General features: G+C 36.2%; 1 protein-coding gene across 3 annotated transcripts in view; it reads left to right on the top strand.

The window, feature by feature from the left end:
• Nucleotides 1-15,831, top strand: part of REV3L (REV3 like, DNA directed polymerase zeta catalytic subunit) — a 123,667-nt gene that overhangs the window by 36,355 nt on the left and 71,481 nt on the right. For all 3 annotated transcript variants that reach the window (XM_006157005.3, XM_014591040.2, XM_014591038.2), the window contains 4 exons: nt 1-468; nt 6,016-6,923; nt 10,180-10,262; nt 11,865-11,990. In XM_006157005.3, the coding sequence (XP_006157067.1) occupies nt 1-468; nt 6,016-6,923; nt 10,180-10,262; nt 11,865-11,990 (1,585 nt within the window). The remainder of the gene's footprint in view (nt 469-6,015; nt 6,924-10,179; nt 10,263-11,864; nt 11,991-15,831) is intronic.

Below are 15,831 nucleotides of genomic sequence, written 5' to 3'. Positions count from 1 at the left end.
TCAGCAGGCAGAGGACTGCTTAAATGAAAAATCAAGATTGAGTAGGAATTCTGTAAGCAAAGAAGTATTCATTAGCCTCCCACAGACAAGCAGTTCAAATTGGATTCAAGGTCACACCAGAAAAGAAATGGGAGAATCTCTTGACTCAGTCAATACCTCTTTTACTACAATACTCTCCTCTCCTGATGGTGAACTTGTGGATGCTGCTTCTGAAGATTTAGAACTGTATGTTTCAAGAAACAATGATATGTTGACACCAACTCCTGATAGTTCACCACGATCGGCTAGTTCTCCCTTACAATCTAAAAATGGCTGTTTTACCCCTCGAACTGCTCACATTCTAAAACCACTTATGTCTCCACCAAGCAGGGAAGAAATTGTGGCAACTTTGTTGGATCATGACCTTTCAGAAACTATTTACCAAGAACCATTTTGCAGTAATCCTTCTGATGTACCAGAAAAACCCAGGTAATCAGAATTAATTTTCCCTTTGGATCACTGAATAATTATAATATGTATAATTATTTGTACCTGACTTCTGTTTCTTTTTGTCTGTGATACTGTACTTAGGAGTATGTCATTGTGAAACTATACATAAAAATAGACTTACTAAGATTCATACACTAATTGGATGGTTCCACCTAGAGAAATTTATTTAAGTTCATAAAAGTTGAACTTCTAGCTAGTATTGACTATGTCTCTATTAAGGACTAGGAGTGTAAAAGCTCGCTGTGACATGAAGTGAAATGAATAATACTTTATAAGTATTAAAATAATCATTTATAAATGATATCTTTTAATGTTATTCTCATACTTTTTTCAAAGAATTTCATATTTTAAAAAATTAAATGAGCATACACATGTTTTAAGTACTCTTAAGATCTTTCTCTAAATGATTATTTTAAGTCATTTCTATATAAACCACTTTCTTGTCATGTGATTTCAACACCTGCAATCATATTGTTAATATTTCTTATAGTTACTAGAGGTACAGATGAGCTTTTGTTCTCTTTATCTCTTCTTTCTTTTAAGAACCCCCCCTTTTTTTTTCTTTATCCATGTTAGAATATATGCATGGACATGAGACAGAAAAAGAGGAGCACCCTCCACAGGGTCTGATCACACCATGATCACCTTCCTCCATCCCTCCAGCCTGCTGCATTTTGGGCACTCTTACACACCTGGCCTATTTCAGGCTGACTGGGCTGGAGATGTGAACCACAGTTTCCATGTATTAGATTGTTGGGAAAGTCATGAGGTCTTTTTTTCCATGCAAAAATGAGTCATGACTTTCCCAACCACCCAATAGTATGTGGCTTCTCTTGAGCAGCTCTTTACTGCTGTGCCTAAGAGCCAGCTCTCTTTTAAGAATTTTTTTCCAGGGAAATGATGGATAAACATGTACACATGTACTACAAATGCAAAAATGGGAATAATAGTACTAGCTTATTTATTAGTAGTTGAGTAGTTAATCCTATACCACTTTTACCACCAAGTCAGAGCATATCTGATAAAAGCTAAATTGGAGAATATATAATCCAGGAGGTTTAGAAGATCATGTTTCTGCCCCTGTGGCTATGATCCCATGTACTTAACCAGTTGGAAAGAGAGGCAGTTCATGATAACCATTGCAATAAGAACAGGAAATGACTGGGACTGTCAAAGCAGACTCTGCTTAGTTTAAATGATGAAAAGAGATATGAAGAGCCAATGAAGCCAGAGGTCACACTGTAGATAAACATTGACCATGTTCTTGACCTTAGTTTCGAAGACACAATATGGATACATGTCATTGTGCATTTTTCCAAAGAGGAAACTGTGCATGTTACAGGGGACATACAAGGGAGAGAGGGGATATTGCTATATCATCTTTTCAATTTATCTATGAACCTAAAACAACCCTAAACTTTTTTTAAAAGTGTTGGTTAAGGCACTAGGCAATCCCATACGGCCAACCACGGTTCAAGTCCTGTTCCTGGTGGCTTGCTTTCTTGCTTGCTGTCTCTATCTCTCTCTGGTCAAATTAAAATAAGTAATTGAATAAATAAAAAAATTTTTTAAGTTCTTTAAGGAAAAAAAAAATACACACAAACGATAGGGCCAACCAGTGGCATGGTGATAAAAGCAGCCTGATCCTACATGACTGACTGCACAGTTCAAGTTCCAGTCCTAGAGGCTTGAAAAACATGTTCGGCACCTGTGCATATGTGCATAAAGTCCCAAAAGAAGAAACAAAGGAAAAGGAAGAGGGATTGTGGTGTGATCATCCCCCCCCATGGGAAGTGCTTTCTCACTTTTCCTCTCTGTCTCCAGTGAGTGCACGCACCCTATGGCAAATTTTAAAAATTAGTTTTTTCAAAACCAAACACAATAAATGCGAGGCTTTTATCTACCAGATAAGCAATAATTCCTGTAGGAATCCATTTTAAAAAGGGGAGAGGGGCGCCAGCAGATGACGGCATGGTGATCAAGGCACTGGACTCCTTCATCACCGACCAAGGTTCTAGTCTCACCAAGGTTCTAGTCTCAACCCTGATAGCTCTCTGTCTCTGTCTCTCTCTTTTGTGTGAATTCATGTGCCTTATAGAAAATTGAAAAATAATAAATAAAATTAAATAATTCTTAAAAAAAAAAAAGAAAAAAAAAAGGATTTGGGGGGCCAGCAGTTGGCGCGTAGAAGTTAAGGTTCTGGACTCCCACATGGCTAACCACGGTTCAAGTCCTGGACTTGGGTGGCTTGAAAACCACTCTGGGTGCGAGTGTGTGCATGCCCAAAATCCTGAGAGGAGAACAAAGGAGAAGGGACTACATCATAGCCATTCCCCCTGGGAGGGTGATTTCTCACTTTTGCTCTTGCTGTTTATCTCTGATGAGTATATTTGCCCTTTAGCAAAAACCTTTAAAAAAAATTATGAAAAATATAGAGTAGAAATTCTCTCCTTAATGACTTGAAGTGATGGACAGAAATATCCTCCCCTTCTCAGGACAGTTTTACAGTTTTGTTTTGTTTTGCTCAGTACCCACATGGAATTTTTTTTTCTTCTTTATTGCTCTTTATTATTAAAATATGTAATTGTCTATTCTTTAGACATTTGTTTACATTATTTGGAGGCTTTAATTTCATCAGGTGATTGTATATTTTTTAATCAAACTGACTTTTTTCTGCTTCAGCTTTATATATCTTCTTAATTTTTCATTACTAAATCTATTATGTGTTAGTTGTTAACTTTATGTTGCTGTTGTCACTGTCCAACTTTGACAGCTGTCCTGCAGCTAAAATAAAAGGGTAGTAATCATTTTTTGAAAAACAATGTTGTTTTTTCGGGAACCAGCAGTTGGCGTAATGGCTATGTCACTGGACTCCCATGTAGTCAACCGCGGTTCACGTCCCGTGCATGCCCAAGATCCTGGGAGGAGAATGGAGGAGAAGGGATTGTGGCGTGACCAACCCCCCTGGGGGGTGATTTTTCGTTTTCTGTCTCTCTGTCTCTCTCTGTCTGTCTGGCGAGCGCACGCACCCTATAGCGAAAACCTCTCCAAAAACAAACAAACAAACAAAACAATGTTGTTTTTTATATAAAACTACATGTTCAATATAAAAAATGTAGAAGTCTAAAATAAATATCACATCATTTTTCTAGTTAATGATAAACACCAGTGTGTGTATGTGTGTGTGTGTGTATAAGTGTATAAAAGTTAATTTATCTATTTCCTTCATGAAAGAGAAAGAGGGAAACACCCTCAACAGTATCTTCATGCCAAGACCTTCCCCCAAGCCCTACAGTCAGCACGGATTATAGGTGCACCTGGCGTATTCTGGTATCCCTGTGTTACAATCCCAGAACCTTCCCGTATGGCTTTCAGCTTCATGTAACAAGGTCCCTGCTGCCACTGTGGCTGGGTCAGGCCATAATATTTTTGTGTTTTTCTAGTTTTTTTTTTTAATGTATAGTTTTTAGTCTTTTGTTTTGATAAACATAATCTTATTATAATTACAAATATCCAAATTTATCCACTTAACATTATAAACATTTTCCAAATTTATGAATTTTTTGAAGCATCATTTTAAGTATTACATAATATTCTATCATATGTATATTATTAGACAGAAAAGTGGCTTCTCGTTTTGACACTATAGATAATTACATGATTAGTATTCTCTGTATTATTAGTATTAGAACTGGTCATGGTCATTTGGTACTTGTTCCCACTTCCTGCAATAGCAATAATTTTGTTTCTTATTTTTTACCAGGGACTGGGTATAAGGGAAGTACTAGATAGATGCTGGTTATGGAACTGACTGGTAGGAAATAAAATCTTTCCATATGAAAGGGACAAGGAACTGTGGTAACCTCAGTGCTCCTCCTTTGGTTCCAAATCAGAAAATATGAATCTAGTTAATGATCAGGATGTTTGAGAAATCATGCCTTAAGAAAAGTGATTGGGGGACCAGCAGATGGCATAATGGTTACATCGCTAGATTCTCATGAAGTTGACTATGGTTCAAGTCCCAGCCCTGGTGGCTTGAAACTCGCACTTGGTACGTGTGCATGTGCCCAAAATCCCAAGAGGAGGATGGAGGAGAAGGGATTGCAGCATGGCCAGCCCCCCTGTGGGTGGGTGATTTCTTGCTTTCTGTCCCTCTGTCTCCAGTGAGCATACACACCCTATAGCAAACATCTCTTTAAAAAGAGAAAGTGATTGAAAAACAGAATTATCTTTATATCCATAAAATAAGGTAGGCTTTAAATTGTGTGCATTGGTATAATGAATACCACTGAGTTAGAGGAAGACAAAGGTTTCATTTCAATATTTATAAGTATTGGACATTAAGCCAGACTGTCTTTTAATTAATGATGCCCCATGTACACATAAACAAATGATAGTAGTATTTAAGCTGTACATTCTGTGAACTCTGCCACTTCCTAAGTTCTTATATGGGTGTTAAACCTTGCCATGTAAAAGAAAGAAAGGATTTTGGTATTTACCTCAATTGTGTATGATTTTTTTTATGTTTGAGAGAATTTGAAGGGTAAGGACATTTGCCTGAATTGACTGGCTTTGCTAAACTACTGTTATAGATACTAGAGAATATAGAAGGAGGCTGAAGATAAAATCTAGGGATATTGTGTCTGAATGATTAATTACTTCATTATTTTTATTCATATGTGGCAACACTGGAAGGTTACTTAAGATTAGTAGAGGGAAGAAATCTGATGACTGCATCATCTTGAAGGAAAGGATTCATGGGACACTCAAACAAAACAAAAAATACCTTCTTTTCTGGTATTGGTGACATCTTCCAAAGAAAATTGGTTTAGTAGTCAATATTTGTGAGTAAAAACATGTTGAGACTAAACATAATGTTTCTCCATAAAATGGAGATGGGGAGGAAGATGGCCATTTTCAAGACTTCTTTAAGAAAGGGACTTTAGGGGGCTGACAGGTTGGCGTGGTGGATAGAGGCGCTCGATTCCCACATGGCCGACCATAGTTCAAAACCAAGACCTGGCGGCTTGCTTTCTCGCTTTCCCTTCCTCTCTCTCTCACTGTCTGGTCAAATTAAAAAACAATAACAAATGGAATTCAATAAATAAGTAATTCTTTAAAGGAAAAAAAAAGGGACTTTAGGGGACAGCAGATGGTATAGCATTTATGTCCCTGGACTCCCACATACATGGTCGACTGTGGTTTGAGTCCTGGACCTTGTGGCTTGAAACTCACACCCAGCACTATGCATGTGTGCCCAAGATCCCAGGAGGAGCATGGAAAATAAGGGATTGTGGCATGGCCATTCCCCCAACCCCTGGGAGGGAGAGGGTGATTCCTCACTTTCCCTCTTACTGTCTCTGTCTCTGTCTCTTTTTCTCTCTGGAGAGCACATGTACCCTAAGGGAAAAGCCTCTAAAAAAAAAGAAAGGGACTTAAAAAAATCTCTAGGATAGAAAATTTAAGTATTTTGGTTAATTGCTCTTTGAGAAAAAAATGATTATTCTAAAATGTATTGTTTATTAGGGAAATTGGTGGACGACTCCTCATGGTAGAAACTCGACTTCCAAATGATCTGGCTGAGTTTGAGGGAGACTTTTCTTTGGAGGGACTTCGTCTGTGGAAAACAGCATTCTCAGCAATGACTCAGAATCCAAGACCAGGGTCACCACTTCGCAATGGCCAAGCAGTTGTCAATAAAGGGTCAAGTAATAGCCATAAAATGGTTGAAGATAAAAAGATTGTGATTATGCCTTGCAAATGTGCCCCAAGTCGACAACTGGTTCAAGCATGGCTTCAAGCCAAAGAAGAATATGAACGTTCCAAGAAACTGCCTAAAATTGAGCCAACTGGAGTTGTAAAATCTGCTGAGAACTTCAGCTCTTCAGTTAACCCAGATGACAAACCTGTAGTGCCTCCAAAAATGGATGCAAGCCCACATATATGCTCCACTACAGCACATACTAAAGAAGATGTTGATAATTCTCAGATTGGTTTACAAGTACCAACCACAGAATACAGTCGAACTTCAAGTGAAAGTCAGATGCTACCATCAGTTGCTTCATCAAATGATCCTGAGAAAGAAGATGATGATAACTATTATATTAGTTATACCTCTCCTGATTCTCCAGTAATTCCCCCTTGGCAGCAAATAACATCCCCAGATTCCAAAGTATTAAATGGAGATGATAGACCCTCGTCACCAGTAGAAGAACAACGTACCCTAGCTGTTGAGAATTTTGTAAATCTAATGAAAGATGGTTTACAGAAAAGCCCCTACAATGAGTCTCAGGAGCCTCTAGTGATATCTCCAATTAATGCAAGGGCAAGAACTGGGAAATGTGAATCACTTTGCCTTCATAGTACACCAATCATACAGAGAAAACTTCTGGAAAGACTTTCTGAAGCAACTGCCCTTAGCCCTTTATCGACAGGTAAGAGTACAAATAATAGAAAGGTTCTATAATTGTTCTCAGAGATAGAAATGAAGACAGCATTAGACTATGTAATGAAAATCAGAGCTTTTTAAATGAACCTGTAGCAAAGCAAATGAGACTGTTGTTACCTTATCATGTCTTGGCAAGTTTCACATGAAATCTTTATCTTTCTGCTGTGACTGTCTCTGTCTCTTTTTCTCTCTGGAGAGCACATGTACCCTAAGGGAAAAGCCTCTAAAAAAAAAGAAAGGGACTTAAAAAAATCTCTAGGATAGAAAATTTAAGTATTTTGGTTAATTGCTCTTTGAGAAAAAAATGATTATTCTAAAATGTATTGTTTATTAGGGAAATTGGTGGACGACTCCTCATGGTAGAAACTCGACTTCCAAATGATCTGGCTGAGTTTGAGGGAGACTTTTCTTTGGAGGGACTTCGTCTGTGGAAAACAGCATTCTCAGCAATGACTCAGAATCCAAGACCAGGGTCACCACTTCGCAATGGCCAAGCAGTTGTCAATAAAGGGTCAAGTAATAGCCATAAAATGGTTGAAGATAAAAAGATTGTGATTATGCCTTGCAAATGTGCCCCAAGTCGACAACTGGTTCAAGCATGGCTTCAAGCCAAAGAAGAATATGAACGTTCCAAGAAACTGCCTAAAATTGAGCCAACTGGAGTTGTAAAATCTGCTGAGAACTTCAGCTCTTCAGTTAACCCAGATGACAAACCTGTAGTGCCTCCAAAAATGGATGCAAGCCCACATATATGCTCCACTACAGCACATACTAAAGAAGATGTTGATAATTCTCAGATTGGTTTACAAGTACCAACCACAGAATACAGTCGAACTTCAAGTGAAAGTCAGATGCTACCATCAGTTGCTTCATCAAATGATCCTGAGAAAGAAGATGATGATAACTATTATATTAGTTATACCTCTCCTGATTCTCCAGTAATTCCCCCTTGGCAGCAAATAACATCCCCAGATTCCAAAGTATTAAATGGAGATGATAGACCCTCGTCACCAGTAGAAGAACAACGTACCCTAGCTGTTGAGAATTTTGTAAATCTAATGAAAGATGGTTTACAGAAAAGCCCCTACAATGAGTCTCAGGAGCCTCTAGTGATATCTCCAATTAATGCAAGGGCAAGAACTGGGAAATGTGAATCACTTTGCCTTCATAGTACACCAATCATACAGAGAAAACTTCTGGAAAGACTTTCTGAAGCAACTGCCCTTAGCCCTTTATCGACAGGTAAGAGTACAAATAATAGAAAGGTTCTATAATTGTTCTCAGAGATAGAAATGAAGACAGCATTAGACTATGTAATGAAAATCAGAGCTTTTTAAATGAACCTGTAGCAAAGCAAATGAGACTGTTGTTACCTTATCATGTCTTGGCAAGTTTCACATGAAATCTTTATCTTTCTGCTGTGAAACATACCTGTATCTACTTTCATTCTATCTTCTGGGTGAAATATAAAACTTTACCTTTTCAACTTGATTTTTCCCATTGGCTTTTACACATACAAAATCTCTTTCACCTTTTAAAATAGAAACAAAAACAGAAACCTCCCTTGACCGCACATCTCTCACCAGCTTCTTCTTCTTCTTCTCCCCTTCAAAGACAAATTTCTTGAAAGCCTTCTCTAATTTGACAACTTTATTACCTTCTTTTCATTTTTCATCCCACTCTAAACTGAGTTCTAAACTGAATTCTGCTCCCATTATTCCACCATAATAGCCAATAAACTTCTTACAGCTAAAGTTAGGATGTGTTACAGTCTTACCATTTTACAGTCTTATCAAATACCCTGTAAGCAGCCATTGTCATATTGACTGCATCTTTCTTCTTGGAGCTGTTTCTTCCCTTGGCTTTCATCCTTCTTCTCTATTTCTTCCTAGTAACTTTCCTTTGAAGCTTATCTCACTTTTCAGTTATTATCTAAATATTGGCCTTTATTAAGGCTTGGCCTTAATATATTTTTTCCTAAATGACCTAATTCCTACCCACAGGATTAATACAGATAATTCATAAATTTGTGTTTTCAGTACATAACTCTCTTATAAACTCCAAAACATTATATCCAGCCATCTATTTGACATTTCTAGTTGCATGTTCAAAGATACCATAAGGTCTGTTTTATTTTTTTTTGTTTGTTTGTTTGTTTGTTTTGGTTTTGGTTGGTTGCGTTTTTAGATTTTTTGCCATAAGACAAGTGTACTCATCAGAGAGAGAGAAAGTGAGAAATCACGCCCCAGGGAGGATGGCCACTCTGCAGACCCTTCTCCATTCTTCTCTCAGGATTTTGGGCACGCACTTACGTGTCAGGCCTGCTTCTCAGGCCATTGGGTCTAGGGCTTGAATAGCAGAGTTGGTCATGTGGGATTCAGTGCCTTAACCAACATACCACCTGCTGGCCCCTATGTCATTATTTTTATTTATGATCTCATGGTACACATTCACCACCACCTTCCTAACACACTTGTAAATACACCTACATTCCCACACAGAGAAACCTACCTGGTCTTCTTTCAATTTTCTTATTTCAATAAATGTACCTCTCAGTCTCTCGATCAGTTAACACAAGTCCTATCATATGTTTATCACTTAAACAGTCCGTATACATCTACTTCATTCTATTCCTACTGTCACAACCTTAAATGAAGCTTCATCTCTTGCCTAGCCTTCTACACTAGCCTTGTTATTCTCCCCTAGAATTTCCAGTTCTTTCACTCAGTAACAAGGAAAATCCCCACTGTGTTCCTAGTTAATTACTACCCTTCCTTCACATTTTGGATATCAACCTTCCCTAATCTCCTTGACTAGATAAAAATTTCTAGTTATATTCTCTTTTGTTGTGCTGACCCCATTTATAATTACATTTTTCTGTACGTCTTTGATAAATGTCTGATTCTCTCTCTAGACTCTGTGAGGGCAGAGACTGTCTTTTCATCACAAATACTTGATATAAATGAATATTTGAATTAAATGATTCTCTAGGATAATGACTGAGAGATATAAAACTCAATAATTAAAACCTAAATATGTTTATTTAAAAATACAAGATTTTAAAATTATTTTGATGGGGATACAAGGTTTGAATGAGTTTCATTTTTAAATTATGAAATCTGAGGGAATATATAAGACAATACTCACAGATGGTACTTAAGTGTTTAGAACAACAAACATTAATTAAGAAGAAGAAGCAGGTAATTTGATGTACATGTTAAGTATGAAATTTCTTTCTGCAGAACCAAAAACCCAGAAGCTGAGTAATAAGAAAGGAAGTAATACTGATACTCTTAGAAGAGTACTCTTAACAACACAATCAAAGGTAACTATACGAACCATTTAAAGATCAATGGAAGATCCAGTCTTATTCTTAGATTTCAGCTAGATAATTTATAACTTTATTTCTCAATTAAAATTTTTTTATTATATTTTTCATCATTATTTACATACCTTTGAGACAACAAAAAATTGCCTATTTTTTATTGGTTTTTTTTTTTTTTGGTTATTGTTGGGATCTAAAAGATTCTTATGTGTAAATACAAATATTACAGAGAAAGTGAATATGATAGCCAAAATGTGGATTATGAGGATACAAATACATTAACTGATTACTGGCAAAATCAGAACAATCCAATGACAGCAGAGCTCAAGTAAGTGATTTTTGATCCCACCAAAAATATATCCTTTTTCTTGGTTTATTACTTTTTTCTAAAATATAACGTAAATTTTTTTCAGTTTATTTTACAAAGTAGCAAAAAAAAATGTTACTACTAAAACTTTGAAAAGTTGTAAATGTCTTTATTCAAATACTAAAAATATGAATACTTAACTTTGAAGTATATGGTTATATGAAAAAAATATATGTTAGACATAATCCTTGGAAATAATATGATGATAGAAATCACTTCCATATTGTCCACTTCTCATAAATATTATTATTAACTATGTAAAATAAAATTTTAGTATTACTGTTTTGAGAATATACTTTTAAACTTTCATTTATAAAACAGTATTATTAAATTACAAGCTTATCTATATTAAAAGCCAGTACCAGTGTATTGTAACATAAATGATCATTTTCAGGAGAATACTTAATGGATTCAGAAAGCAGAAAAAAACATTATTTAAGAAATGGAAATATTTGAGGAGGCCAGCAGGTGGTGTATTGGTTAAGGTGCTGGACTCCGATGTGGCTGACTGCAGTTCAAGTCTTGGTCTCGGCAACTTGAAACTCATGCCAGACTCATGTATATGAGTGCCCAAAATCCTGAGAAGAGAGTAGAGACGGGATTGTGGTGTAGCTATCTCCCCGACCTCCCGCCTTGGTGATTTCTCACTTTCTGTTACCCTGTCTCTCTGGCAAACACATGTACCTTATAGCAAAAATCTCTCTTAAAAAAAAAAAAAAAAAGAGAGAGAGAGAAATGGAAATATTTTATCTAAACATTTGAAGATTATTTACAATATTTAGTTTATCTTCCAGACATAGTTGCATTAGGGTAAAATACAGATTCAAAACTTCAAATCATTTATAGACTTGAACCAAAGTAGTTGCAAATATATTGATGGCTTGCTTATCTTATTTCTGAGAAAAGTCAAGGTAAATGTCCATGTGTATACATGTCAGGTCTTCAAAAGAAATTTTTTTTTTTTAGTTTTTGGGGCTTGTAAACCCAATATTAGCATATGATTTGCTTACAGGTTATATTGTATATTTTTATACATATCCAGTTCTGATATATTGAGTTACTGGCATCAAATGAGTATTAATAAAATACACTTTTTTCTTAGACTTAAAGAGGTGACATTAGGTTATCATTTATTACTAAATGCATAAAGTGTACCATCTAAGTGGGAATAAGTAATCAAAAGAAAGAAAATTATTGCTCATTTATCTTTTTCTGACTGTGTGTTTTTTTAATAGAATCAATTTGCAGCAGTAAATACTCCAAAGAAAGAAACTTCTCAGATTGATGGGCCATCCTTAAACAATACTTACGGTTTCAAAGTCAGCATACAAAACTTACAGGAGGCAAAAGCTTTACATGAGGTAAAACTGCAGTAGTAAGGCTACATAAACTGTGTTTAACTCTTAGGTTTTATTCTGTAGAATATGTATGCATATTTTTTAATGAAGGAAGAATACATTGAATTCTGTCTTTGCTAATCTGCATTTCGATATGTTCACTATCATGTGTAATAGAAAAATATATAATAATTTAATAGAAATATTTTATATAAATATACATTAAATGTAAATAATTACATGTATACTTTTATATATTAAACATAAATATATGTATGTACTTCATATATAATTATATATAACACACTATATTTAGTACATTATATACATGTTTATTATATATATGTGTGTGTGTATATATCCCACAGTAAAACTTTTAATGCATCCTTCAGTTGCATTAAACTGCTTTCTGATTTCACAACTTTCACAAATATAATTACATGTATACTTTTATATATTAAACATAAATATATGTATGTACTTCATATATAATTATATATAACACACTATATTTAGTACATTATATACATGTTTATTATATATATGTGTGTGTGTATATATCCCACAGTAAAACTTTTAATGCATCCTTCAGTTGCATTAAACTGCTTTCTGATTTCACAACTTTCACAAATCTTAAAACTGAAATTCAGTGTGTAGAAGCTAAAATTAGAAGATTTTTAAACTATTTAATAGTCTGTGGTTTGTTATTTTCTAATTGTAATGTTACTGGGTTGTCAGAAAAGTCATGATACATTTTTGCATAGAAAAACACAAAAAATATGACATGACTTTTCCAACAACCAAATAGGATGATATTTCACGTTAGAATGTTATATCACATCTCAAATATGATACTTTTATACTTTGTTTGATCAGCCAGTAGATCAGAGTTTGCTACAAAAGATGGTAAATTCATTTATCCATATAATTTCTATATAACCCAGTTGCTTTTACATCACATACTTATGCCAGAGACTAGGGCACTGTCTTGAAAAATGTACATCGGTGACAGTGTAGATTAGAAAAAAATACGTGAACGGTCACTATAATTTTATCTTTATTACAGAAAGCACAACTCATAGCACGTATCTGAATGGAATAGGCAGAGATAAAAGTATATTTTCATTTTTATGTCTATACTGATGTTGTGGTAGCTGCTACTACTGTGGCTATTGAGAACTTAAAATTTACCTTCTACAATGAGGAACTGAATTGTAAATTTTATTTTATATAATTAATTTAGATTTAAAACTGATGTTTAACTCATTTATTGGAAAACGTCTACATATGTTTGAAATTTAGATATGAAAACTAATTTTTCAACTGTAAATTTTATGAAATCTAGGGGCCAGCAGTTGGCATAATAGCTATGTCACTGACTCCTATGTAGTCGACTGCAGTTTTAGTCCCGGACCCGGCGGCTTAAACTCGGGCCGGGAACGTTTGCGTGCGTGCCCAGGATCCCAAGAGGAGAATGGAGGAGAAGGGATTGCTGTGTGGCCATCTCCCCTGGGGGTGATTTCTCACTTTCTATCTCTCTGTCTCTCTCTGTCTTTCTGATGAGTGCACATGCCCTATAGCAAAAAAACCTCTCCAAGGAAACCAGCAGTTAGCGTAATGCCTATGTCACTGGACTCCCACATAGTTGACGGTGGTTCGCGTCCCAGACCCGGTGACTTGAAACTCACGCCAGGCGCGTGTGCATGCGTGCCCAAGATCCTGAGAGGAGAATGGAGGAGAAGGGATTGCGGCGTGACCATCCCCCCTGGGGGGTGATTTCTCGCTTTCTGTCTCTATGTCTCTCTCTGTCTGTCTGGAGAGCGCACACGCCCTATAGTGAAAAAAACCTCTCCAAAAAAAAAAAAGGAAAAGAAAAACTAATTTATAAAATCTAAATATAGGTCAAGTATCTTCATAGAAAATTTAGCATCCATAATGAGATGTGCTATAAATGTAAAAATGCATGCTGATTTCAAAGAGTTAATAGAGAAGAAAGTAAAATATCTCATTAGTAGGTTTTATGTTGGTAAAACTACTGACAAGATAATATTTTAGATTTAACAAATTAAATGAAAATATTCTTAAGTTAATTTAACCTATTACGACTACATTTTTTTTAAGCCAGAAGGCATGTGTACATGCTGGAGAAAGTACACCCCTTCGGAGCATGGTCACACCACAGTCTTTTTTTTGCCAGTCCTTTTTCCTACATTCCCTCTTCGCATCAGGAATTGGGGCACACATTTTCAAGCCGCTGGGGCCAGGATTTAAACTGCAGTAGGCCATGTGAGGTCAGCTCCCTTAACCACTGAGCTATGGGCTAGCCTTATTTTTACTTTTCCTAATGGGACTACTAAAAAATTTTAAATCTTATGTGACTTTCGTTATATTTCTTCTGGACAAATAGGCTTTCCAGCTGTTTTATACCTTTGCTTTCAAGGGAGAAAATTACCATCTTTATACTGTGATTCAATTTTCTAGTGTTTTTGTTGTTCTCAAGTCAATTCTGCCTTAAACTTTTCTAAGATTGAATTAGCATAGACTATCAGGAAATGTTAATAAATAATTTTTTGGGGGGAGAGGTTTTTGCTCTAGGGCACGTGCACTCTCCAGAAAGATAGAGACAGACAAAAAGCGAGAAGTCATCCCCCAGGGGATGTGGCCATGCCACAATCCCTTCTCCTCCATTCTCCCCTCGGGATCTTGGGCACACACGCACATGCACCTGACATAAGTTTAAGCCACCGAGTTCAGGACTCAAACCACGGTCGACTACATGGGAGTCCAGTGACATAGCCATTACACCAACTGCTGGTCTCAGGACGATGTTAATATTATTGTTACCTTAATTTTAACAACAAAAAAAAATTGTGTTGTTTTAGCATTGGAACATAGTCTTATTCAGTTATTTATTTATGCATCTTTTCATTCAGTAAGTTTCTGGGTTTTTCTTTCTTCTGTCTATCTATCTATCTATTTACTTACTTACATTTCCCCACAAACATTTACTTTACATACCAAAAGGTTTTTGCTCATACGACATAGTTCTTTTTTTAAAGAATTATTTCATTTAACTTTATATTACTTACTTGTTTATCTATTTTTATTTGACCAGAGAGAGTGAGTGTATGTGAGGAGGGATAGGGGAGTGATAAAGCAAGAGCCAGGTCCTGGACTTGAACCACAGTTGACCATGTGGGAGTCCAGTGCCCTTAACCACCATTCCACCTGTCAACTCCATACTCCATAGTTCTTTTTTTTTTAGGAGAGGTTTTTGCTATAGAGCCTGTACACTCACCAGAAAGACAGAGACAGAAAGCAAGAAATCACCCCCCAGGGGGATGGCCACACCGCAATCCCTTCTCCTCCATTCTCCTCTCGGGATCTTGGGCACGCACGCATGCACATGCGCCCAGTGTGAGTTTAAGCCACCAGGTCTGGGACTCCAACCGCGGTCAACTACATGGGAGTTCAGTGACATAGCCATTATGCTAACTGCTGGTGCGACTCCATAGTTCTTGACAGTTAATTAAATACCTTTCAATTTTTCAAAAATGGAACTTTAAAGATAACTTTCAAAATATTTGTTATAATTTTGTTTGTGACGATTACAGAGACAGTATGGTTTTAAATATTTTTTGAGAAAGTATTTACATGTTAACTACTCAAACTGTTGAGAAACAAACACCCAGCACACAATTCACACGTGAACCTTCCCTACTCATTTCTAACTACCTACTCTGTGGTTTACCACCTGCTAGCAAAGATCAGTCCCTTTTTCTTCCTTCAAAGTCTTCCTCAAGGTAATCCTCTGGTTGTGGCTGCTCTTTTACAATCTCTACTGATTACAATGCTGGGCTGGAAA

This window comes from Tupaia chinensis, unplaced genomic scaffold (genome assembly GCF_000334495.1).
Source record: "Tupaia chinensis unplaced genomic scaffold, TupChi_1.0 Scaffold000527_1, whole genome shotgun sequence".
Classification (NCBI taxonomy): domain Eukaryota; kingdom Metazoa; phylum Chordata; class Mammalia; order Scandentia; family Tupaiidae; genus Tupaia; species Tupaia belangeri.
The sequence above is the reverse complement of the archived record's forward strand: the minus strand, read 5'-3'. Positions and strand labels throughout refer to the sequence as shown.